Here is a 24,578-nt window from a genome sequence, read left to right on the forward strand (position 1 = left end):
ACAGCCGCGCAATGGAGTCGGAAGGCAGCCAAAGTAACCTGTCCTCCTCGGACTCTCCGCACGACCCCTGGTAAAAACAAACAAACCTTCCTCTTACTTATCTACATATAAGAGCGTCAGGGCGAATCAATTAAAAAGTAACTCAACAAAGAGGGAAACGTGTTTTGGCGGAGTCCAGCGCACCTCTCATCCACTCGGATGAGATTCACTGAGACTCACTGCTGTTATTTAAATCTCTGACAATCTTCATGCGGCTCTTCGGTTTTTTTTTTTTTTCAGATTTATACGCCAACGCGAAGCACTTGTTGATCACTTGTTTGTGTTGTTTTCACAGCAAAATGTTCATCGGTGGTCTGAGCTGGCAGACTACGCAAGGTGAGTACTAACACTTTACTAAGTCTCTGCACATGTCAGCCAAAGACGGGGATCTGAATCAAATAAAACTCTGAATAACTGTCTAAATATGTCAACCAACTAAAAAGTCTACAGTAAAATCAGTTACAACCTGCAAATTCAATGCAGAATTTAATAACATATAAAGAAAAGCTCTGCTTAAAATCGAGTTGAAATGTAAGAAATTCCTGTGAAGTAAATTAAAGATGGTACACACTGTAAAAAAATAAAAATAAAAAATGACACGATCAATAAGTCATGACAACATGTTTTTACATTACTTCAATCCATCAAAATAAGTTAAGCCATTTTAAACAATTTTTTTAAGTTATACGAGATTCAACTAATTTTTGGAAGTAATGTAAAGTTTAATGTAATTTAAGTTGAAATGACTTACACAGCCAATTTGATTGTACTTAAAAAAATAAGGCAGCTTTTTTCTTTTTCTTTTTTTACAGTGATACATAATAATATGCATATTGTTTGTACAGCTCCAGTTATGTTATTCACCTTATGCATGCAACTAATAAGCAAGTAGTCAGTCCTGGATGGCAAAATACATCCATTGGGTTGCTCTGTAATTTGGCTTGATCCTTTGTGCAAAGGCTATACAACAGGTTTAGCTGAATGAATGGAGAAAGTTTCACCAACTGCTGTCATGCTGTAAGCTGTCCTCAGAATGTAGGACACATTGTTGTTTTGAATTACGCTGAGGTATTGTTCACGCCACAAAAATCTTAATAGCCTTCCTGTCATCTGATTCTGCCAGTTATTATGAACATTTAATAGATTAACATTTTCATTAAGCTTGGCAGACACCTACTTAACAGCAAAGTCGGTAACTGAGGTGGCTGAGGAGCATGTTTTGGCCTAATATCTTGTTAGGACGTGAAAATCATATTTGATGTTTTTAAAACAACTATCTAGATGTAGACATCAATAATAGATCATTAAAGAGTGGATAATGTAATCCAGATCTAAACTTAACATTAAAAGTCTTGTATATTTCACTACATGATGATGACCTCACCTTGCATTTCACATCAGGCTTCTTAGATCATCTCTATTGATGATGTCATTCGTTCACTGTTGATGTCATCCACGAATAATCTTGCTTTTCCCGCACTGATTAAGCTTCTCAGCCCTAATGTGATAAATAAGTCTTCTTCTCCTGCTTTCTCAGAGGGTTTGAAGGACTACTTCTGCAAGTTTGGTGAAGTGAAAGAGAGTATGGTGATGAGAGATCCAGTTACAAAGCGCTCAAGGTAAGGGAACAACCAACCTGACCCAGAAGCGACAGCAAACATACAAAGGCTTTTATTATTGACTGCATTGTCCTTTTTACACAGAATGGGTGGAGGACGGTGTTGTAATTTTGATCTCTCTTTTGCCTAGGGGTTTCGGATTTGTCACATTTGTTGACCAAGCTGGCGTGGACAAAGTTCTGGCCCAGACCAGACATGAGCTGGACTCCAAAACTGTGAGTTTTAACATCATTTGACTATGTTCTGCTAACCATTTCCTGTGCGTCATTGCCATCCTTTGGCTTATTCTGTCAATTAGCCAAGGGGTGCGTTAACTAAATACTTTAGATACACATTTTTTTTTTTATATTAGTTTATGTTTTTGCTTTAATGAGTTTTAGTGCAGTGTCTGTGACTGACTGTAATGCCATGATATAGCGATTCGCTATCGTCGCAGATGCTGTGTATGCATGTGAGGTTTCATGCCTTTTCACTTTGGGTTTTGGTCAAACAATTCGGGCGAGAGTGAGAAAAAGTTCCCATCTCAGCCTTTCCTCAATGAGGTTGTCAGGGAAGCATTCCTATTCTGTGTCAATCACTATGGTAACTAGGGGACCCGAACAGGGTATGCTGGGAAGCCATTGTGGTGCCTTGTCTCAAGAGTCTCACCAAACACATTAGACTCATGCGGAATTCAGATTTTCCCTTGTGGAAAGTCCTTGAGTCTTGTGTGATGTTTTTCTAACAGGTGTATTACTGTTAGAAAGGATATCTTTTGTAAAGTAAGGCCTAGTTTGTAAATGACAACAATCTAAATAATAAAATAAACATGATTTTGCGTTTGTATTTGCAAACTGATTACTAGTTAGAGTAAGAGTGTTAAAAAATGGGAAACTTTGATGAGAGGTCTTGTGTGATGTGGTGCATCTATTTGTGAGAGTCTTTGTCACTGTGCAGAGCAGGCGGGTCCTGGGACAATGGTGCCCGTTGGTTGCCATGGCGACAGTGGAGTCACCCCCCCAGGGGGTCAGTGGGGAGGGAGGGTGAGGCTTGAAGGAGAAGAAAAAAAAACTTTCACATCTCTCTCTTTCTCTCCCTCTTCTGAAAGTTTGAACTAGTTCCTCATTTGAGTAAAAAACAGCCTTGCACTATGGCAACAGGTAGTGCACGGCAAACCACAACGAAACTGTGTGTTTCTGTGCTTCAAAAATACTCTTCAGGTCATTTTTTTTGGAATTACCCTAAAATTGAGTTGTCATGTGGAATATAATTGACGCCACAGAATAAAAATTGCGTTCTTTTTATTTCACAATTGCAAGTTTACATCTCACAGTTCTGGAAAAAATGTTCTCTGAATTCTAAGTTTACGCTTCACGATTCTGAAATTTTTTCTCTGAATTCTAAATTTACATCTTGCAATTCTGACTTTTCCCCTCAGAATTCAGAATTTACATCTCGTGATTCTGACTTCTTTTCTCAGAATTCTGAGTTTGTATTCCGCGATTCTGACTTTATCCCTCAGAATTCGGAGTTTACATCTCATGATTCAGACTTTTTTTTCTCAATATTCTGAATTTACATTTTGGAATTCATATACTTTTTTTCTCAGAATTCTGGGTTTACATCTCGCAATTCAGACTTTATCCCCTCAGAATTCTGCGTTTACATCTCGCAATTCAGACTTTTTCCCCTCAGAATTCTGCGTTTACTTTTCGCAATTCAGACTTTTTTCCCTCAGAATTCTGCGTTTACATCTCACAATTCAGACTTTTTCCCCTCAGAATTCTGCGTTTACATCTCGCAATTCAGACTTTTTCCCCTCAGAATTCTGCGTTTACATCTAACAATACAGACTTTTTTCCCTCAGAATTCTGAGTTTACATCTCACAATTCAGACTTTTTTCCCTCAGAATTCTGCGTTTACATCTCACAATTCAGACTTTTTCCCCTCAGAATTCTGCGTTTGCATCTCGCAATTCAGACTTTTTCCCCTCAGAATTCTGCGTTTACATCTCGCAATTCAGACTTTTTCCCCTCAGAATTCTGCGTTTACTTTTCGCAATTCTGACTTTTTTCCCTCAGAATTCTGAGTTTACATCTCGCAATTCAGACTTTTTTTCTCTAACGTCTCACTGTAAACTTAGAATTGTGAGATATAAGCTTGCAATTTTGAGAAAAAAAAATTCAGAATGAAGAGATATACAGTAATAAGAATTGCGATATCTTTTTTATATTTTTATTCCGTGGCGGAAATAAGCTTCCATACTATTCGAACCGTTTTCCGAGACTGACAGAGACTGGAAAAGCCCGACGGACTCTTAAATAAAACCAACATAATAACTAAAGAGAACATTTAGAAAGTGTCTCTCAGCTCCAGTCTTCCACAGCGTGGCCGCTTGTGCTGTTTTCTAAGTGCCTCCCCCCTGAGAGAGAGGCAGGCAGAGCCAGGGGAACATGGAGGCCTTTGTCCTGCTTTACCTCTATGACTGTGCCCCTGTGAAGGTGCCTTATGGCTGCTCGCCTGGGCCGACTTTAAACTGGAGATTAGCTTAACGAGCTCAGTGATGGGCCGGTGGAGGAGGGGAGGCCAGGAAAGAAAGAGAGAAATGTGTGCGGCACAACTCATAAAAATCACGATTTAAAGTCAGCGGTCTTGGGACGCACTGTTGAACTTTCTTGTAGATGATGCAGTCATTTGCTTGTGTGTTTGTCTGCATGTGATTGATACACATTCTGCTAACAGGGTGCCAGCGACTGACCCTGAAGGATTGACCTGGTTAGTTAAGTCTATTGACTTAAAATAGTTTTGACAGGGATGGCAATTTTGGCCGATTAAGGACACATTGTGGTCAAATGCTGTTAGAATATATCCTTTTTATTGTATTTCAGAAATCATGTATGCATGTTTGGAATATTTTTTTATGTTAAAGAAAGCTGTGTAGGTATATGTTTATATTTCCTCAAAATGGAAAAGTTGTGAATCAAAGGGGAATGTTATTCCCTGAGCCACAGAGAAGTATTGACAGCATCTTAAAACACCCTCAAAGTAAACACACAAATCAAAATCTCCGTACAAAGTGAGCATCTGTAGTGCACACTTCAATACTGAAGTGTACAAGCTCTAGTCATACTCGGAAAGGCGTTCTCACTGTAATATCGACCTCTGGGTCAATGGCAAATAAAGAGTGTCCAAGATAAAGAAAAGGGAAAATCATACATAACACTACTAAACACTGAAAACTTTTTTAATGCGTTTTTGCCGTTCATTTACACGACAACGGCTTTTTGGGGGCTGTTTTTGAACACGATACAGTTATCGTCTCTGTGTAAACGTGAATTTGTGAAAACAGTGATGTTAAGCGCTTTCATATTCAGTCTAAAGGCACTTAGTGTTTCTTTACAAACTAACATCGCCAACTACTGGCTTGGCAGCAGAATACAGTATTTTAAGTCGTTTTCGTGGATCCGTGTGAACGGGATCGTTTTGACAACATTGTTGTCTGTATGCGAAAAACGCAAAGCAAGGTGCATTGTTGTCGTGTTACCCTCTTAGAAATTTGCTTTTTTTTATTCTCGTTTGTTTCAGGTGGTTTTGAAAAACTTTTATTCTGTTTAACAAAATGTTAAATCTTAAAAATAAAAATGTCCTTTGGTGTAACCATCCAGTTAAACGTAATAAACATTTTCTTTGCATCCTAAACTAACCTTGCTTTGTCATAAAATGATCTGATATTTTTAGAGACTTTTTGACACAGTCATGAGCGTCTGCAGGGGTTTTGATATCATTTGATATCAAATGATATCATTACCTGTTTTAAGTTGTTTTTTTTATACATTTTAGTTGCATATATACGTTTATATACATTTTTATAAGCAGTGAAGCAGATTTGATTTAAATGGCCCCAAAAATATCAAGATAAATTTTAATTCAGAATTTAAAAAAACATGCTTACAATAGAAATGCAATTCATTCATTCATTGTAAGTATAAACTGCATTTTAATGTATTTTTGAACAAGAATTAATAGACAAAAAAAAACTTTTTGACAAATTTTTAATTTCATGTCATTTCATTTTGATAAAATCAAAGGACATAAGCAAAGATTAAAGATGGAAAAAATGAAAAGTAGAAGAGTTGAAAAACTCGTACTATTAGTGAATGTCTGTAGTGGTTAAATGTACTGTAAAAGCACCATGTAAAGACATACTCAGAATAGAAGATGTATTGTATGTATAATGTATTTTAAATAATAATAATAATCTCATTTCATTGACCCATTTCCTGGATAAAATGCAAAGGATATTAACAAATATTAAAGACTGAAAAAATGACAAAGATCTTACATTGATCGACCACTAATAATCTGATTTTAATAAATGTCTATGATGGTTAAACATACAAGCCCCTACTGATTCCATTACTTTTCAATGTCTCTTCACCCTCCACATAGTCAAAATCAACTCCAATGACAATAATCTGCTTTATGTGACCATACTTTTTATCCTCAGCCTTCCTCTCATGTGCGTCGGTGGCTGTATGTTGATTTTGTTTGTTTGTGTGTGTGTCTGTTTGTTTGTTTTTGATTGTGCACAGGAGTGGTGCGGCCTCAGCAATGTTGTGGACCGGAGGTGACTATCAGAGTAGTCTAGAAACTAGACATAAACCGTAGCTTCTGCATCAGATCTCTGTTCAGATTAGCTTAGCCTCTTCATTTTACTCTCTAGATTCACAAAGAAACTCTGTTACTCGTAGTCTGGTGTATGAAAATAAACAAGCAACTCTGGTAAACTGCTGTAGTTTACCTCAGAGATGCTAGCTCTTTAGCGTAGCTCTATTCGAACCCTCTCTCGGACAGACTAATCATTATTGCTGCTAGCGCTGTACTGCCTTCACTGTCTTCTAGAATTTAACCTCAGTACAGCATGATGTAGACTAGCATTTGGTAAATAGATGGACTAGACTATAGACTAATATAGAGTATCTTGAGTATCTGTAATCTAGTTTGTTGATTGTTTCAACGGGTGCTGATCGACAAATTGTCTGCACATGGTTCATAAAAAAACGAATGGTATTAAATGTTGTTGCTACATTTACACAGATCTATAGTACTAGCTTTTTAGCTACTCCAACATTGTTTTAATGTATTTAATTACAAATATACAGTAGTTTTCAAGGAGCTGGATACAGTGTTTTACAGCTCATTTTCCATATTTGGACACAATTAAACAGTATTCAAATCTGCAGAAAGAAAGAAAAGAAATAGAAAGAAAGACATGCAAAAACAAACAAACACAAACAAACAAAATACTTTTTGTTTGGCTGTCAAAAGAGTGTGTGGGTCAAGGATGCTTTTCTGCTTGAGTTTCTGTGCCTTCTTTTGTTTTCTGACCACTCTTCTTCCAAAGAAACATGGTTTTGGTGTTTCCCTGAGTGTTTTTCATGTCGTCCAGTGATGTTTACAGGAAAGCTGACCCTTCTCTTGTCCGGCGCACTCAGTCACAGGAGGCCATGACAGCATCTTCTGTCTAGTCATACTTGCCTCTCATAGAAACCTGTACACTTTTCACCCTGTTTTTCTGTAATTTGTGTCGTTACTACACTCTTGTTACCGTTCACACTGACAGCGACAAAGCAAGCCCCAGTTTGCCATGAGCGGCGGTGAGCGCTAGCGTTGAGAAAAGTCACATTGCGGTGACTGACAGTTGGAGTGAAGACAGTGGAGCATGTTATCTTTTAATATACGAAACTTTTATTGAGCAAGGAAACATTAAGAGACAGTAAAGACATTTATAACCTCACAAAAGACTTCTATTTCAAATAAAAGCTGTTCTTTTGAACTTTCTATTTAAATAGATCAAGGTTTTCACAAAAATCCTGAAGCAAAAGACTGAAGTAATAACGCTGAAACTTTGCCATCACAGGAATCTTTATTTTATATATATTGAAATAGAAAAGTTATTTTAATAATATTACGGTGTTTACTGTATTTTGGTTAAAGTAAATCAAGCCTTGATGAGTATAAAAGATTTCTTTTAAAAACACTTACGAACCCCAAACTTTTGGACGGTAGTGTATATAATTTTCTAAATTATGATTTGTATGAATATGCAACAGTTATTATGATGTATTATGCACTGCTGCCATTTATATGCCAAGCTATTTCCTTCCAGAATCATTCATTGTAAAAATAGAGTGACACGTATTTTTACAGACAATACATCTCATCTGTGATTGGATGTCCAAAAGTTACGGCCAATTGCGCAGCCCAACAATAATATTAGAAATGCCTACAAGCGACCAACAGTACAGCGATCTGCCAACATCCAGCAACAAAATCACTGTCAGTGTGAACAGAGCTTTACTCTTCTCTTAATAGTTTCTCATGGTCACTATTGTTCTACATTTCTTTTTCATATTCCTCATCACTCTTGTCCTTCGCTCTGCATGTATTGTACCATCATTCTCAGACAGTACAGTTAATGCAGGGTGCAGCCAGAGCCTTTAAAACACACAGGCAGATGTCCCTGCAAGAGACACCAACTGAAACCAGAGCTCAGAGGATGTGAGCTTCTCACTGATGTTCTCATTTACAGTCCCGGGTGTGTTGGTGTCAGTGTTCCTCTTTCTCCAGAATTTCTAAACTAGACCTTCTCCTCTCAAACTCTCCTCTAGATTGACCCGAAAGTTGCCTTCCCGCGGCGAGCCCAGCCTAAGGTATGTGCCTGACTGCTCAACATGGTCAAGACGAGACGCTTGTGCTATATAATATCCAGATTTTTGTCATTTTTGAAGATCTTCATCTCTTCACCCTCTCTCTCTTTTTCAGTTGGTGACTCGGACAAAGAAAATCTTTGTTGGAGGCCTGTCGGTGAATACTACTATTGAAGATGTAAAGCAGTACTTTGACCAGTTCGGAAAGGTAAGTCGCCTTTGTGTGAAACAAGTGAAGGCTTTATGGGATATCATGGTGATAAAATAAAGAGATAAGCCTTGAGAGGTAGTATGGTATAGTGCTTTTTCTATGGGTAAGTGATGTGCTTAGGCTTGGCAAAAGGAATATGATAAAATACAATACCATATGATAATCAGAATAAACAATTCTTTCGATAAGTGATAAAGGTCCATTGTTAAGCAATTTATAGTTGCCAAGTAACGCACATTCAGCAATATTAATTTGGGGTCATTAAGATTTTTTTCATCTTTTGAAAGAAGTCTCTTATGCTCATCTAAGCTGCATTTATTTGATCAAAAATACAGTAAAACCAGTAATATTGTGAAATATTTTTACTATGTAAAATAACTGTTTTCTGTTTTAATAGATGTTAAAATGTAATTTATTACTGTGATCAAAGCTAAATTTCCAGCATCATTACTCCAGTCTTCAGTGTCACATGATCCTTCAGAAATCATTATAATTGCTGATTTTATGCTCAGGAAACATGTCTTATAATTACCGATTGCTTAATATTTTTTGTGAAAACCGTGATACATTTTTTCAGGATTCTTTTATGTAAGCAAACGTATTATAAAAGTATTAATTTCTTTAAAAAAATAAAAATTATAATAATAATCTTACTGACCCCAAACATTTGAACATTATTGTAAAACGTATTTGTTTCTAGTAAATTTAAAACAGTATCAAACATGACTCATCCGATTAGAATTTACAGTCGGAATGATTCATTTTAAAACAATTTTCAAATAAAATAACAGAAAAGAATCATTCTGAGGTTTTTCAAAGGTGTACTGAGTGCAATTTGAGCCAGTTTGGTGGGGAAGCGTGAAAGAGGGAACAAGAAAGGCGCAGAGAGACAGAAAGAGTTGGGGTAGAGTTTGAGAGTTTGAAGGGGTGAGTTTTGTTTGCTGGGGAAGGTGGGGGAGATTACTTGAATCTGAATTAATTTGATGGAACAGCTGCTACTGCCCTCAGCCCCCCTCCTACCCGGTTACCACGGTGACCCTGCCCATCCATTGTCCCCAAGTAATTTAGCGGGCAAAAGGTTTTGTGTTTGGGGTGTGTGTGTGTAGGAGAGAAAATGAGGTAGAGACTGTGTGTTTAGGGGGAGGACAAATGTTCATAACTGAAGTAACACAACAATACACCCCAAAAACTGATGTGCTATAGATCTTCAATTGTTTCTTTGCATCACACTTCAATCGCACATTGTCAGTGATTTGGGTGCAAGACTTTGATAGAGAATAATTCATCATTCTTGAGCCATACTTGAGTGTGGAATGCAGACAGAGAGAGAAAAAAGAGAGAGAGATGATAGTGGCAGCCACCCGGGGAAGTTGCAGATTAGTTTGCCTCACTGGTCACTTTGTGTTCTGGCCTGGTTTGAACAAGGGATGGAGAGAGGGAGCGATGGAGAGAGAAAAACACCATGAGAAGAAGCACACAGAACAAGAAGGGAATCAATTTGGAACTTAATTACAAAAGATACTAGAAAATAGAAAGGTTTTCAAGACAATAAATAGAAAAGTGTGAAAAGTGAGAGCAACACTAAGATTTCTGACCCTTAAGGCCCTGATATACTCACAGCGAAATTCTTTTTTGTTCTTTGCTCAGGGGGTAAAAAAAATGAAATTCCTTTGCAGCGGATATACTGATAACGAACATTACGACGCCGTTCACGCTCCTGAGAGCGCCGTTTAGATGAATATGTAAATATGTGTTGCGCGCTTTTCTCTCAATAACAAAATAAACAAAAATGACAGCGTTGAGAAAGCATCTGATCATAGTGATGTGGATAAAATGTCAGCGTTGAGAAAACAGCTGTTGAGAAAGCATCTGATCAAGTCAAGTCAAGTCATCTTCATTTATATAGCGCTTTTAACAATGTAGCTTGTTCCAAAGCGGCTTTACAGTGATAATAGGAAATTAAAGTAACAGAGATTGTTTTGGCTTTATAGCAGCTCTAGAATAAAGTTATTGTCCAGCTAAAGTTAGTTTTGATTGATTCACTTCCGTCGCAACGATCATTAGTTATTAACTTAGGGGCCGCTAACACAACACCGTTTTAACAGAAAACTCTTAAGTTCTCTCTGCGCAAACTTTAAAAACGCGAACCAGCGTCCTGGATCCGGCACACTGTGGTAATCCTCGGGATAAATAGAGAGACTAATATTAGCATAGACGCCATTTTTCTTATGATGTAACGAGTACATCAGGATTTATGGGAAGTGTTCCCGGTTCCGGCTGACCTGATCTATGCAGCGTAAAATTTAATCATATAAGTCTATAATGTGTTATGTGTATGCTAGGTCAAAGAGATTTTTTTAGCTTTGAACTGACAGAGTGTGTCTGCTTCCCGGACAATGTTAGGAAGACTGTTCCAAAGTTTTGGTGCTAAATAGGAAAAGGATCTACCGCCAGCAGTCAATTTTGATATTCTAGGTATTATCAACTGGCCGGAATTTTGAGATCGCAATAGACGTGAAGGACTATAATGCGTTAAGAGCTCGCTCAAGTACTGCGGAGCTAAACCATTTAGTGCTTTGTAAGTAATCAGCAATATTTTAAAATTTATACGATGTTTAATAGGGAGCCAATGCAGTGTTGACAGAATTGGGCTAATATGGTCATACTTCCTGGTTCTGGTAAGAACTCGAGCTGCTGCGTTTTGGACCAGCTGTAGTTTGTTTATTAAGCATGCAGGGCAACCACCCAGTAGAGCATTACAATAATCTAGCCTTGAGGTCATGAACGCATGAACTAATTGTTCCGCATTTGTCAATGAGAGCATATGACGTAATTTAGATATATTTTTAAGATGGAAAAATGCGGTTTTACAGATACTAGACACATGATTTTCAAATGAAAGATTTGTATCAAAGAGCACACCCAGGTTCCTAACCGACGACGAAGACTTAACAGAGCAGCCATCAAGTGTTAGACAGTATACCAGGTTATTAAGTGAGGAAGTTTTTTGTCCAGTAATTAGAATCTCTGTTTTTTCAGAATTAAGTAGTAGGAAATTACTAGTCATACAATTTTTTATATCAGCTATACATTCCGTTAATTTTATGAATTGGTAAGTTTCAACAGGGCATGAAGAAATATAGAGCTGAGTATCGTTGGCATAACAGTGAAAACTAATGCCATGTTTCCTAATGATATCTCCTAATGGTAGCATGTACAGAGTGAACAGCAACGGTCCTAGTACTTAGCCTTGAGGTACGCCATACTGAACTTGTGATCGATGAGACATCTCTTCATTTACTGCTACAAACTGATAATGGTCGGATAAGTATGATTTAAACCATGTTAATGCAATTCCACTAATGCCAACATAATTTTCGAGTCTATTTAAAAGAATGTTGTGGTCGATAGTGTCAAATGCAGCACTAAGATCGAGTAACACTAATAGAGAGATACAACCACGATCGGATGATAAGAGCAAATCATTTGTGACTCTAATGAGAGCTGTCGCAGTACTATGGCATAGTCTAAGTCCTGACTGAAAATCCTCGCAGATACCATTTCTTTCTAAAAAGGAACATAGTTGTGAGGGAGGACTTTTGCTTGAGAATATATTCATTTCTATCATAATATCAGTCCAAGTCCAAGACTACCATATTGTCAAGCACAACATAAAATAATGCCAAATGATGGAAAATTAAATGTGCATAAAATGTAAGAAATTAAATGAACACTTATTTGAAATAAAATGTACAAAATGCACTAAATATTTTAAACAGTGATGCAACAAAATTTCAGCAACGAAGCAGAAAAAAAAAAAAAAGAATTTTCAATTTTGGCCAGAATAGTTTTAGAGAACCGAAACAGGTCACATTTTGACTGTGTCAGTATCTACTTTGTACGAACAACACGGATAAGCTACAATAGTCAAACAAGTTGGTTAAAAAATTATGCTAGAGTAGGTACAATATGTTTGGCTGAATTTTCAAGAGGCGCTCATTGCCAAATAAATTTTCTACTGATTTATCACCTAAGATGACACATTGATCAACATGCCGAATTCAATTACTCAGTTACCCAAATTACATTAATTTACATTAAACTTTAAACCCAAATTACATTAAACCCAAAATACATTAAACTTTATTTTTGATTCCAGTTTTCAGTTAAATGAAAACTTTAATTTCCGTTTTGGTAAACAAAAAAAAAAAATCTTTATAGTGCATCACTAATTTTAAAATGAATTGATTTTATTCATTGATAAAACAAAGTGCAAGGCTGTTATAAGATTTTGGCTAAGTAGACACAGTTATCAGCCGACAATCTCAAACCGACCAAATATTAGTAATATTAACTAGTAATATTAAACCATACTACACTACTAGGCAAGTGGATTTCTTTCTCCAGGCACACACAATAAAAGATGAGTAAAAGGAAATGGAGAGAGCACAGAGAGTGTTATTGGTCTTTTAGTTTGTTTTCACCAAGAGACTGTGAGCATTTGTGCACATTAAGTGTTGATTGGTCAGGCTGTCCACTTGTTTTTCAGATTTGGATTGAATATGAAACTGTTTTTCTGCCTCTCTCTCGCTCACACATTATGCCCTCTAAGTTTGACCTTTCACCTCTAACCTTTAGACTTAAGCTGTTTGGAGATCTGTCAGTATTCTCACAGTGACGCACTTTTCCACACACATACAGACAGTAAAACACAAGACAAATACACATTCGTGCTTTAAAGGAGTACACTTATTTGAAATGTGGACCAAAATACTAAAGCACATGTAAAGTACCTGATTAATATTACAACTGTAGTGTGTTATTCAATATTACATTTAAAGCTATTATATTTTAACTGTACTAAACTGCAACTTCATCATTACAAATGTGCATTTACAAATACATTTAAATACACGACATGCACGTTTCAATAGAAATGACTTTAAGTATACTTTTCAGTACAATTGGCGGTACACATTCATTCACACTTATCTGTAATGAGTACTCTTTTTAAAAGTATGCCAAAGTGTACTTCTTTTTTACAAGGGTGACCCTTAAAAAAACCTTAAAATTAAAATTTGAGTTTGTGGCCTTTAATGGATGTCAGTTAGCATTAAAGCTATTGACTGTATAAGCTAGCGTACTACTAAAAGTTGACAAAACTAGCAGATGTACGCATATTATTTTTGTCCAATCAAATGCCCCTAATATCAACTGAAACTGACTTTCATGTAGTATATTATGGTTCATGTCACAAACTTCCTGTTACAATAGGAAACACATCACATGATCGAAAACAGATTGATGCTACATAACAGATAATAAGTTAATGTATGAATTCTCTCTCTTCCTGTCCCACAGGTGGATGACGCCATGCTTATGTTTGACAAAACCACCAACAGGCACAGAGGTAAATTTCCCTTTATCTTTCTTTAAATAACTAAGCGCGTCAATGGCAGCCATTCTCCTGTTTGCTCCTTCCTTTCCTAAACCTGGTCCAATCTGTCTCCGTCTCCTCTCCATGGCCCTCCATCCTGTACTCTGTAGGATAAGCGGTAGGTGAGGAGAGAGATTGAGTAATTAGTGTGTTCGTTAATCGGGGTTTAGGCTAAAACCTTGTTAAGCGCCCTTCCCTCCCCCTGCCGGTTCTACAGCACATCGATTATGACAGCTTGCATGGCTTTACCGCAGCCTTTCAACCCAGCGGAGAGGTGGAGGAGATGAGACACATGGAGACACAGACAGGGGACAAGAGCAGCACTTGAGAAGAGAGAAGCAAGTTTTTGCTGGAAAAAAAATGTAGCTGCACATCTTTTTGTTGAGAAAATCTAGCACTGTTTACGGAGACAAAGTGGACACGTGTATGACCGCTAAGGTTTAAAATAGAATACAGGTCACAGGAAATCTGTATAATTACAGTATTAAGGTTGGACCTTAAGGACAATCACATTCACAAGCATTCAACCTCAAAATGGAGAAGTTACAGGCATGCGGAAAGAGCACATGAAATTCATTTTTACAAATACTTGTTGGAGTCCAAAAATCTGGGACCACAATCTTGGATCATTTAAATGTGAATATGAAGTGAGAAAATTTTATTTAGACATTTTACAACAAGGAAATGTTTTGAGGTAAAATATTTAAAGAGAGTTAGTTAGTTAGTTAGTTAGTTAGTTAGTTAGTTAGTTAGTTCTTTTTATCCCATAATGTACTCACCCTGAAGCCATCCTATGTGTATATGACTTTCTAATTTCAGACAAACACAAACAGAGTTATATAAAAAAATATGCTGGCTCTTCCAAGCTTTATAATTGGAGTGAATAGTAACTGAGATTTTGAAGCGTATCCGTCCATCATAGAAGTTATCCATACTGCTTCAGGGGGTTAGTAAAGGCCTTCTGAAGCGAAGCAATGCGTTTTTGTAAGAAAAATATCCATAACTATAACTTTATAAACTGTAATCACTTGTAATCTGTGGTCTCAGACTTTTGGACCTCACTTTATCCCTAATTAAAAAGTACAGTGACTGTATCAGATGATGATAGGTGATGTATACTATGGTACTCCCTTGGTACATGTCCAAAAAACATGGTAGTATCATGGTACTTGGTAGTATCATGGTAGTATCATGGATTTAGTAGATTTTAGATTTAGAAGATTTTAGATTTAGAAGTAATTTTTTTTTTTTTTTTTTTTGGCTTTTCTTTGCCAGTTTGGCATCCGTACTTCTCACCTGAAGTTGAACTGAAGTATATGAACTGTAGACATTGTTTATAATGATGGCTAAAGTGGAAATCCAAATGTAAACTGCGGTCTGAGTGTCTGGACTCTTTCTTCCCTCAGGGTTTGGATTTGTGACATTTGAGAATGAAGATGTAGTGGAGAAAGTCTGTGAGATCCACTTCCACGAGATCAACAACAAAATGGTGAGAGTTCTTATTCTAAGACCGTGTTTCGTTTCAGAAAAAAAAGTAAAAAAGTTAAACCTTATGCTTGACTGACTGATATCTTCCCTTTTCAATCACAGGTGGAGTGCAAGAAAGCCCAACCCAAGGAAGTGATGTCACCCACAGGCTCTTCAAGAGGTCGTGCTCGTGTCATGCCCTATGGGATGGACGCCTTCATGCTTGGCATAGGAATGCTGGGTAAGAGTGTCATGGATGATTAGGGCTCCAAGTAATGAAAAGCATAGTGTGGACTCTTCTGCCCTCTGCTGTTAAGAGTGAAAAGTGCAACCTGTACTGGTCCAAGAATTCATACTGAATACACAAATTGTATATTTTCATTCTACTACATTTATCAATATTAAATTAATATGATTTGATGAGTGACATTTTTTCCCCCAGGGTATCCAGGGTTCCAGGCAGCAACATATGCTGGTCGCAGCTATACTAGTCTCACACCAGGATACACATATCAGTTCCCTGGTAAGACTCAATGTCTGGCTCATACTGTAATACTGTATCAGTGTCTCTGTACACTTTTTCACACATTGGTTCATGTGGATTAACTCTTTCCTGGAAAGAATATTTAGACACTCAGGTATACAGCAAATCAAATATTGAGTTTTTGAACCAGGAAGTGATTGATTGTCAGTGTATAATTGCATATACACAATTCAGTGAGTATTATATAATGGTAGGTTGTTGCCAACATTAGGTAACATAGCTAACTAGTTGCTAAATATGCTTGTGAACATGCGCTATTGGTAAAGCATTTGATGTCACACAATTTGCAAATGCACAAAAGAGTATACTAATTGTAATAAAACAAATATATTTCCCATTTTGTGATCAGATATTATGTGTAAAAACACCACATGTAAACATGTGAAAAAAAAAGTTATATTTTTTTGTATTTCTGAAAGAAGTCTCCTCCCAAGGTTGCATTTCTTTGATCAAAAATACGGTAAAAACAGTCAAATTGTGGAATGTTTTTCCAATTTAAAGGAACAGTTTTCAACTTGAATACATTTTAAAATGTTATTTATTCCTGTGATGACAAAGCAGAATTTTCAGCATCTTCAGAGTCGCATGATCCTTCAGAAATCATTCTAATATGCTCATTTGATGCTCAAGAAACATTTATCATTATCAATGTCAAAAATGGTTGTGCTGCTTAATTTTTTTTTTTTTTTCAGGCTTCTCTGATGAAAAGAAAGTTCAAAATAACATAATTTATTGAAATAGAAATATTCCAACCATATTATATTTAATATTTAAATGTTTACTGTCACTTTTGATCCATTTGATGCATCCTTGCTGAATAAAAGTATTAATAAAACTTTTATTAATAGTGTATATTGTCATATATCACAGTTTTGCAACAGCATAAACTCAAAGTGAATCAAGGCTGCTTGTAAATCTCAGAGAGGCGGTCTGAGACTATCTTTCTATGTGCACTAACTTGTACGCTTGCATGTCTTGCCACTCATTGTTGCCGCCATAGGCCCTGTAGCGCTTCTCCATGTGTGTAGTCTGAACAGCACTTGTGTGTATGTTTAAACGGCTTTCTGTGTTTATCTCTATTCTAGAATTCCACTTAGAGAGGACCCCCCTTCTGACATCACCCCACCCCCCTGAGCTCACAGGTTAGTCCCTCTAAGAGCTTTACAAGCAGCTATTGCACATGGTACCCGCTCACCGTATTCCAACACGCAACAAAGTGTGATTTGAGCGCTGTAAGTTTACGCAGTGACACCACCAGCCAGGAAATCCTGCTTAAAAGCTTACTCGGGCGTTACCACACATTATCAGACCATCATATCTTACTCTGTATGATGCAAGCATTTTTCCCTTTGGTTTCGGCTTTATACTGATTGAGTTCTCTTTCCTGTTTGTTTGCTTGTTCTGCTTGCATGCGTATGTTGTTGTAGCCATTCCTCTGACGGCGTATAACCCCATGGCGGCAGCCGCCGCAGCAGCAGCTGTGGTCAGAGGTGCGACAATTTCATTTTACATCCTACACATGACCCATTCTCAGGAAATTAGCACATCCACCCCAATGCGCCTTTTCACCATCCGGCTGACCTATATATCTATAAGATAAGATTACTGTTCATGAAAAGTGATTGAGATATTGTGGAATATCGATTTCTATTGTAGGCTCAACTCCTTCTCGCTCAGGTGGATTTTTAGGTACCAGCAGCCCTGGGCCGATGGCAGACCTGTATGGAGCGGCCAATCAGGACTCAACTGTCAGTAGCTATATCAGCGCCGCAAGTCCCGCTCCAAGCACTGGATTCAGCCACAGCCTTGGGGTGAGTCAGTCAAATGCAGTGTTGTTACTGTTAACTAAAACTATTAGAAAAGTCATTGAAATAAAATAAATGCAAATATTACATGAAAAAAAAATGTCAATGGAAAATTAGACATGTTACTTTGGTAATGAACTGAAATAAAATAAGTACTAAAATGGCTAAAACTGAAAAATAATTACAAATAATAAAATGGAAAAAGCACATAAAATTACTAAAACAAACTACAATTAAAATGTAAACTGAAAAAATAAAAATTAATTCAAAATATTAAATAATAAAATAAAATACTCAAATAACGCTGTCGACAAAGGAAAAAAAAATGTAGAAATGTGATTTTTGTATTCATATTGGTTTCATATGGTTAAAAAGAAAGACATTGTAAAACGTCCATCAAGTAAAAAGCAAAGCATTTATCTTACTTTGAAAACATGCTGTGCATCATGATATTTATTCTTAAATATTAAGTTTTTGGCGAGCCACACCACATGACATTTTTCAACCTGAACTAACCTTGCCATGTGAAAAAGGTCAAATTATTGACCCTGACACAGTCATGAGTGTCTGCAGGGCATATTTTCAAATATTAATAAGCAGTAGGCAGTCTTTTTTTTCTTTTCTTTTTTTTAAGAAATAATTATTATTGTTATCTATTAAAAAAATTATAATAATAATAATTCATACAAAAAAATTGATAGTAACAGACGTGTGTTCAAGTCATTGAATTTTTTTTTTTTTTTACGTATTTTTGAGTTTAAAAAATAAGTGTCACATCATTGATGGAGAACATCTGATGCACACGATGAATTTAATAAATCATTTGTGTCTTTTCAATTACAATGCCTTATTTTTACCTTCACAGGGCCCTCTGATTGCTACGGCATTTACTAACGGCTACCATTGAAATGAGTGACAGGTACAACAGTATTCATCATTCGGACGTCTTCCCTACATCATAAGGAAGGATTTTTAAAGTATGTGATCTCAATCGAATATAATGGATGCACTCTACGTGCCGCAGGGTTTTATTGTTATTTTATCAAGCTCTCTGTCATTAAATGGTTTTGGATGAGATGAATCAGCCCTAAGCTGATGGAATGGTGGCTACAACACTAATAATGTGATGTGACATATTTCCTGTTTTATGAATTACTGTCATATCAGTCTAACTAACCTCCTGCTCCTCTTATATAGAGCTAAACCTGTAAATAATTAGTTTATTTCTCAGTTTAAACTGCTAACAACTTGAGTGTATTTTTGTCTTAGTTTCTTTTCTCTCTCTCAGTTCTTGTTTAAAGTTTTGTCTTTTTCTGATGATTATGTACATGTAGGCTTATAATTGTAGAAAAGTCTTTTCAGTTCTTATAAGAGCAATAATCTGTGTCAAATCTATGTGGATCTTTGTAGTGTATTTAAAAGACTAAATCACTTTCAGATGCATTTGGTACATTTTCTACTGAAGAATATAGTGTGATGGGACATCAAAATGTATATTTTGTTAGTTTTGCAACTGGATTTATAACACTGATCATGAAAATAGCAGTAATTACAAGGAGAACATATTTCTCAGACTTAGATTTGACCTTGTTTGTGTAAAATATTGTATATACTGTCTTTTTGATCTGGTGAGATCTGTCAGCGTGATTAAGAGGTTTTTTTTACACTCAAGAACGCGAACGCATGGTATTCTTTATGTCCAAAAATGTTTTGTTTTTTTTCTCCATGATTTGATGAACTTGAACTGTTTTATTTTGTGTTTTTTTGTTGACAGAAGGCAATGTGAATGATGCTACTATTGTGTGTGTGTGTGTGTGTGTGTGTGTGTGTGTGTGTGTGTGTGTGTGTGTGTGTGTGTGTGTGTGTGTGTGTGTGTTGTGTGTGTGAGAGTGAATGCATGTCTGATGCTGTCATGATCTAATGTATTATCTTCGGTAAGATGATTTAAAATGTGAATTGTAACCCCTATTTCCACGCTGTCACATTGCTTTTACCAAGTTTATATTCGTAACACAATTCCATTAATCTCTTTTAGAGGTTTAAAGTCTTGTAATAATTTGAATATGAATATACTTCAATTAAATGAAGATTCTGGTACTGGTTTTTAAAAAAAAAAAGCAACACTAATAACACTTTTTATGAAGTAAACAGGATGGCTGTTAATAATTGAAAGTTTTAATGTTTCTTGTTTGAAGCTTGACCCTCTCTAAAAAAAAATGAAATAAAAAATAAAATAAAAAAGTATATTTGGAAATGGCAATTCAATTATTTCTAATTTCAGAACTCCTACAGGGTTTAACACTTGCATGCATGACTCACTTCATGCCAGACGTTGCCTGTTAATGTTAGTCTTTTTTTATTCACCTATGGCTTCGGGACTTGTCAAATCGCCTACTGTCTGCTATTGAATCTCTATCTTCTGAAAGCGCTCACTGAACACCCCCGCATAGAAATCTGTATTTATGCGACACTTGTGAGAATACAACGAAACTAAAGATATCTGTCAGGATGAAACAGCATTATCTTATTGTCGAAGCACGTCATATGATTTGGGCTTTTACCGCTAAGCTTCTGGGCTTGTGTAGGCGGTAACACATTAGTCTTTTATGATAAACATCTATGTTATGTCAATTAACAGTTCTTGTCATCTTCATGTATGCTTATTGCTACAAAAACTAGGAAACTAAAAAGTTTTTGCTTGTTTAAAAACAGCAGGCTAATTCCTATATAAAATCTTTTTGAAACGGTTTATTTTCAGTGCACTTTATTTTCAGTTTTAAAGTCCTAGTTTTTAGTCCTTTTAAAGAACCTCTAACCTGATCACTGAAAAAAAAAAACAAGAAAAAGCATTTGAAGGTTTTATCAGATGTTTGTATAATTGTATCTTAAATATAGACATTTACCTTGAGCACATACAGACTCAAATGTGAGCCTTAACAACAGCACTTAATAATTAAGCCTTCATGAGTATTACATGAAGAAAAACAATCCATTGAAAACTATATCAACATTTATAGTATTTACAGCAATACCTTGACAAAATCAAACAGGACCAGAAGCTTAAAGTCCCATTAAAACACCCTGTCCCGTATCCAAGGCGAAAGAGATTACAGTCCTCAACCTTCATCCTTTGGTCCTTTCTTTATCCGGACCTCTGAGTATGTCACTGAGTCCTCTGTGCAGGTCTCTGAAGAGAGTGCCAGAGCTGCACTGTTCTGTAAGACAAGTTATAACATGACATAATAATTCCATCTGGATATATAATGCACATATATGATATGTGACCCTGGACCACAAAACCATGGGTCACAATTTTGAAATTGAGATTTATACATCATATGAAAACTGAATAAATAAGCTTTCCATTGATGTATGGTTTGTTAGGACAGGACAATATTTGGCCGGGATACAACTATTTGAACATCTGGAATCTGAGGGTGCCAAAAAGTTGTCCATTTATGTTGGCGATTGTGCTGCATTCACTCACAAAAATAAATGTTTTATATATTTACAGTAGGAAATTTGCAAAATATCTTCATGGGACAAGATCTTTACTTAATATCCTAATGATTTTTGCCATAAAAGAAAAATCGATAATTTTGACCCATGTATTGTTGGCTATTGCCACAAATATACCCGTGCGACTTGTGACTGGTCTTGTGATCCAGGGTCACATATATGACAAAGTGACAACTGCAAACTGTCCGTTTGCTTACTAAGCTAAAACATGTAAGCATCGCTCTTGATGGGCACTATTTACCTCATTTCTTGATTTCACACTGTCCTGAGGAATGTTTAATGCTGCATAAACAACAGTTTCCTGAGATTCAGGGGAGGGTGATCCACGGGTAGCATTAACCTGAGAGTGAAATAATAAATTATTTAAAAAAGTACTGTATTACTTTTCTGAAAAACACTGAAAGATTTCTGAAAGACACTTAATCTTCTGAAAGATTAAGCTCTGCCTTATTCAAAATAAAATAAAAAACAAATAAATAAATGTTACTCACTATGCCTTCCTTTGCTTTAGGTTTTATCCAGTGTCCTAGTTAAAAAAAAAAATCATCCTGTTAAACTTTATAGTCACTTGAATTTTGTTTCTTTAAAAACCTGATAGTATGCTACAGTACACTGTGATAAATTGTATGATAAAAAAGTTATGACAACATATGTTTTTACATTGCTTTAATTCATCAAACTTGAAAAAAAGATTCAACTTGTTTTTTTAAGTCAGTTTAATGCAATTTAAGTTGAAATGGCTTAAACATCTAAGTTGATTGTAGCTACTTTAAAAAAATGAAGGCAGCAACTTTTTTTTAAACAGTGTAATGGATAGAATGCCATTGTTAGTAATCTGAAGTACATTGCGATCAACCCATAAACATACATTTTTTAAGAAATTTCACAATTTTTTTTACCTTTATAATGCATGTGAATAACACAGGCAATGCTGATGATTAGCAAAACACAACCCAATCCCAATGACCACATAACTGTGTCCTTATTATAGGGGTTTGCTGTCACAGTCACAGATGTGGGAGTTGGTGCTGTCACAGTTGTTGAATTAGGCACAGTTGAATTAGGCACTGCAAAGTATAAATGTTTATCATTTGGATTGTTCATGGGACTTTTTAAGCACTGAAAAATTGTGTTGAGTGCATACTGTTACATGAAATGTGTGCATGATATTATCAGTCTTTAAACAGAATAGAATGAACATTTTAAAAAGAGTAAAAAATAAAGCTTACCCACATATACATACGTCCCATTTCCATATTCATAGAGTCCAAGTGTAGGTAAATCCACCCGTGCTTTGCAGTAATACTTGCCACTATGATTTAGAGGTAATGACAGCAGGTCCAGCGATGCATTAATAAACACAGCTCCAGATACAGACGATCGATTTTCAGATATTCTAAATATTTCACTCTTCATTTCAGTTTGATTATCTTGCAACCACTTAACCAATATTCTTTCAACTTGTGAATGAACTTTAATGTGACAGGTGATGTTTTCACTTGTGCCTTTCCATTGTATTGTCTCAGGTTTTTGCCACACAGATATGTCTGCATATGACAAAGTTACATCTCCAGTGACGAGACCTGTGAGAAAGTAGCAAAAAAGCAAAGTATTAAATTAGTTTAATTTCATCAAGCTATTGACATCATGTCGATATAAGTAGTGTTATCGAGGAGGAAAAACGATGGTATTACCTGTGAACCAGATGGTTGTGAAGAGAGCAGAGAGACTGGCGCGTGTCATTTCATCTAAAGTGCAGAGACAGCGGGTTTCTCACGTTAAGCAGTGGCAGGTGTTTTTCATTTTTCCTGTGTGGTGTATCCTGCAGTCTTAAAGCATCACCTTATCTGCATAAACTCACACGCTCCAGTGACACCCACAGACAAGGCCACTCCGTGACACTCATTTTTGTCAGATTACTCATTTAGCAAATCTATTAATTAATTCATAAATGCATTAAAATGCAATGCATACATGCAACAACTTCAATGCACCTCTTCTATGATGAGCATGATTTTAATTTCTGCATTAAAATTAATTTTAAGATTCATTTTAAGATGTACAATAATGACACCAGAATTTAAAAAAATCATGATTCTGAAGCTGAAAATACAGAATTATTTTAGATGAATATGCTTGCACTCTGACACTGACTAGATATATTTAAAATAATGTAGGCCACTTTTTACTGGTAACATAAGACATTTGGCATTATCAGGACCCACAAATATTCCCACATTGCATTATAATACATTATATTCAACATTATATATAGCAGTTTAATGTAGTAATGACACTAAAACTCTGAAAACTTGAATTTTTTCCTAATACACTTTTTTTGGGGGGGTGAACTATACAAAATACATATTGTTGCAATTTTTCTATTGCGACATATTGTGACACGATATATTGTTACACCCCTTCATATATATTATCTCTTTTTTTAAATAATTATTAAGATGTGTAAGGTGTAAAGATTATGTTACTTTTTACCTGATGATTGCATCACATTATATTTTTAAACCACAAGGAAACAACATTAATATAAATAGTACATTTATAAGAATAGGCATACTTTAAGAAGATTTGGTTACACTTTATTTTAAGGTGTCATTGTTACAGTGTAATTATATATTTAAGTACTGAGTAATATTAAGTAACTACATGTAGGGCCTTCTTACCATAGGGTTAGGGTAGGATTAGGATTTGGTTGAGGGTTAGTTGCATGTAATTATGCATATTTAGTTATTACTATGGTAAGTACATGTAACATATGTAACAAGGACACTGTAAAATAAAGTATTACCCACTATTTGAATATGTCCTTTTTCAGTACTGAGTAATATTAATTAACATGTACTTACTACAGGGTTAGGGATAGAATTATAGGGATACGTTTGGTTTATGTAATTATGCATAATTGACTGTTATTATTGCAAGTAAATGTGATGTGTAAAAAGGACACAAGATTTGTCCATTTATTTATATTTTATCACTATTGTGCATCTGTAATGTGCGATGCAGTTTTTGGCCTCTATGCAGCGCTGTTTTCGCTCTCCTCGCTTACAGTACTACGCAAAAACCGTGGGAAAATTGCCAGCGTGCATTTCTTGACAGCCTAGTAATGTGATTTTGGGGCCATTATCCATATGGCTGTATCAGTTGTAACTTTAACACTCCCTTCTCCCTTTGACAGATAATGGTAATATGGGCAAGTAGACAGACTTATTTTCCTCCTCTTGCCTCT

General features: G+C 35.9%; 2 protein-coding genes across 3 annotated transcripts; one reads left to right on the forward strand and one right to left on the reverse strand.

Moving 5' to 3' along the window:
- Nucleotides 1–11: 11 nt before the first annotated feature.
- Nucleotides 12–20,020, forward strand: msi1b (musashi RNA binding protein 1b; the record flags this gene model as incomplete). The annotated part of the gene is made up of 14 exons (XM_081349435.1): nucleotides 12–70; nucleotides 335–375; nucleotides 1,577–1,658; nucleotides 1,789–1,873; nucleotides 8,310–8,351; nucleotides 8,464–8,556; nucleotides 13,921–13,969; nucleotides 15,403–15,485; nucleotides 15,587–15,704; nucleotides 15,906–15,986; nucleotides 17,093–17,149; nucleotides 17,435–17,497; nucleotides 17,664–17,818; nucleotides 18,678–20,020. The coding sequence occupies 14 exons, from the start codon at nucleotides 12–14 to the stop codon at nucleotides 18,717–18,719; spliced, it is 1,050 nt and encodes a 349-aa protein (XP_081205561.1). The 3' UTR covers nucleotides 18,720–20,020.
- LOC308680958 (uncharacterized protein) lies at nucleotides 9,917–24,318 on the reverse strand. Of its 2 annotated transcripts, XR_014028968.1 has the most exons (7): nucleotides 23,026–23,223; nucleotides 22,561–22,914; nucleotides 22,231–22,398; nucleotides 21,823–21,857; nucleotides 21,573–21,671; nucleotides 20,845–21,027; nucleotides 9,917–9,970 (listed from the first exon to the last, which is right to left on the reverse strand). XR_014028968.1 is itself a non-coding variant. In XM_081349430.1 (6 exons), exons 1-6 carry the CDS (start codon nucleotides 23,072–23,074, stop codon nucleotides 20,929–20,931), a joined length of 804 nt encoding a protein of 267 aa, XP_081205556.1. In that variant the 5' UTR covers nucleotides 23,075–24,318; the 3' UTR covers nucleotides 20,568–20,928. The 2 variants fall into 2 exon arrangements, 1 of the variants encoding a protein (XP_081205556.1); XM_081349430.1 differs by lacking the exon at nucleotides 9,917–9,970 and having other exon boundaries at nucleotides 20,568–21,027; nucleotides 23,026–24,318.
- Between the last annotated feature and the right edge of the window lie 260 nt (nucleotides 24,319–24,578).

This window comes from Scardinius erythrophthalmus (assembly GCF_964197995.2).
Source record: "Scardinius erythrophthalmus genome assembly, chromosome: 20".
NCBI lineage: Eukaryota > Metazoa > Chordata > Actinopteri > Cypriniformes > Leuciscidae > Scardinius > Scardinius erythrophthalmus.

What these genes read in the sequence shown, in the direction of transcription:
- LOC308680958 (XM_081349430.1), bottom strand. Translation starts at nt 23,074, where the DNA reads ATGACACGCGCCAGTCTCTCTGCTCTCTTCACAACCATCTGGTTCACA. An exon ending in TATTCACATGCATTATAAAG is followed by an intron (nt 21,858 to 22,230) that starts GTAAAAAAAATT and finishes TTTTTTAACTAG; the next exon opens with GACACTGGATAAAACCTAAA. An exon ending in CTAAAGCAAAGGAAGGCATA is followed by an intron (nt 21,672 to 21,822) that starts GTGAGTAACATT and finishes TTTCACTCTCAG; the next exon opens with GTTAATGCTACCCGTGGATC.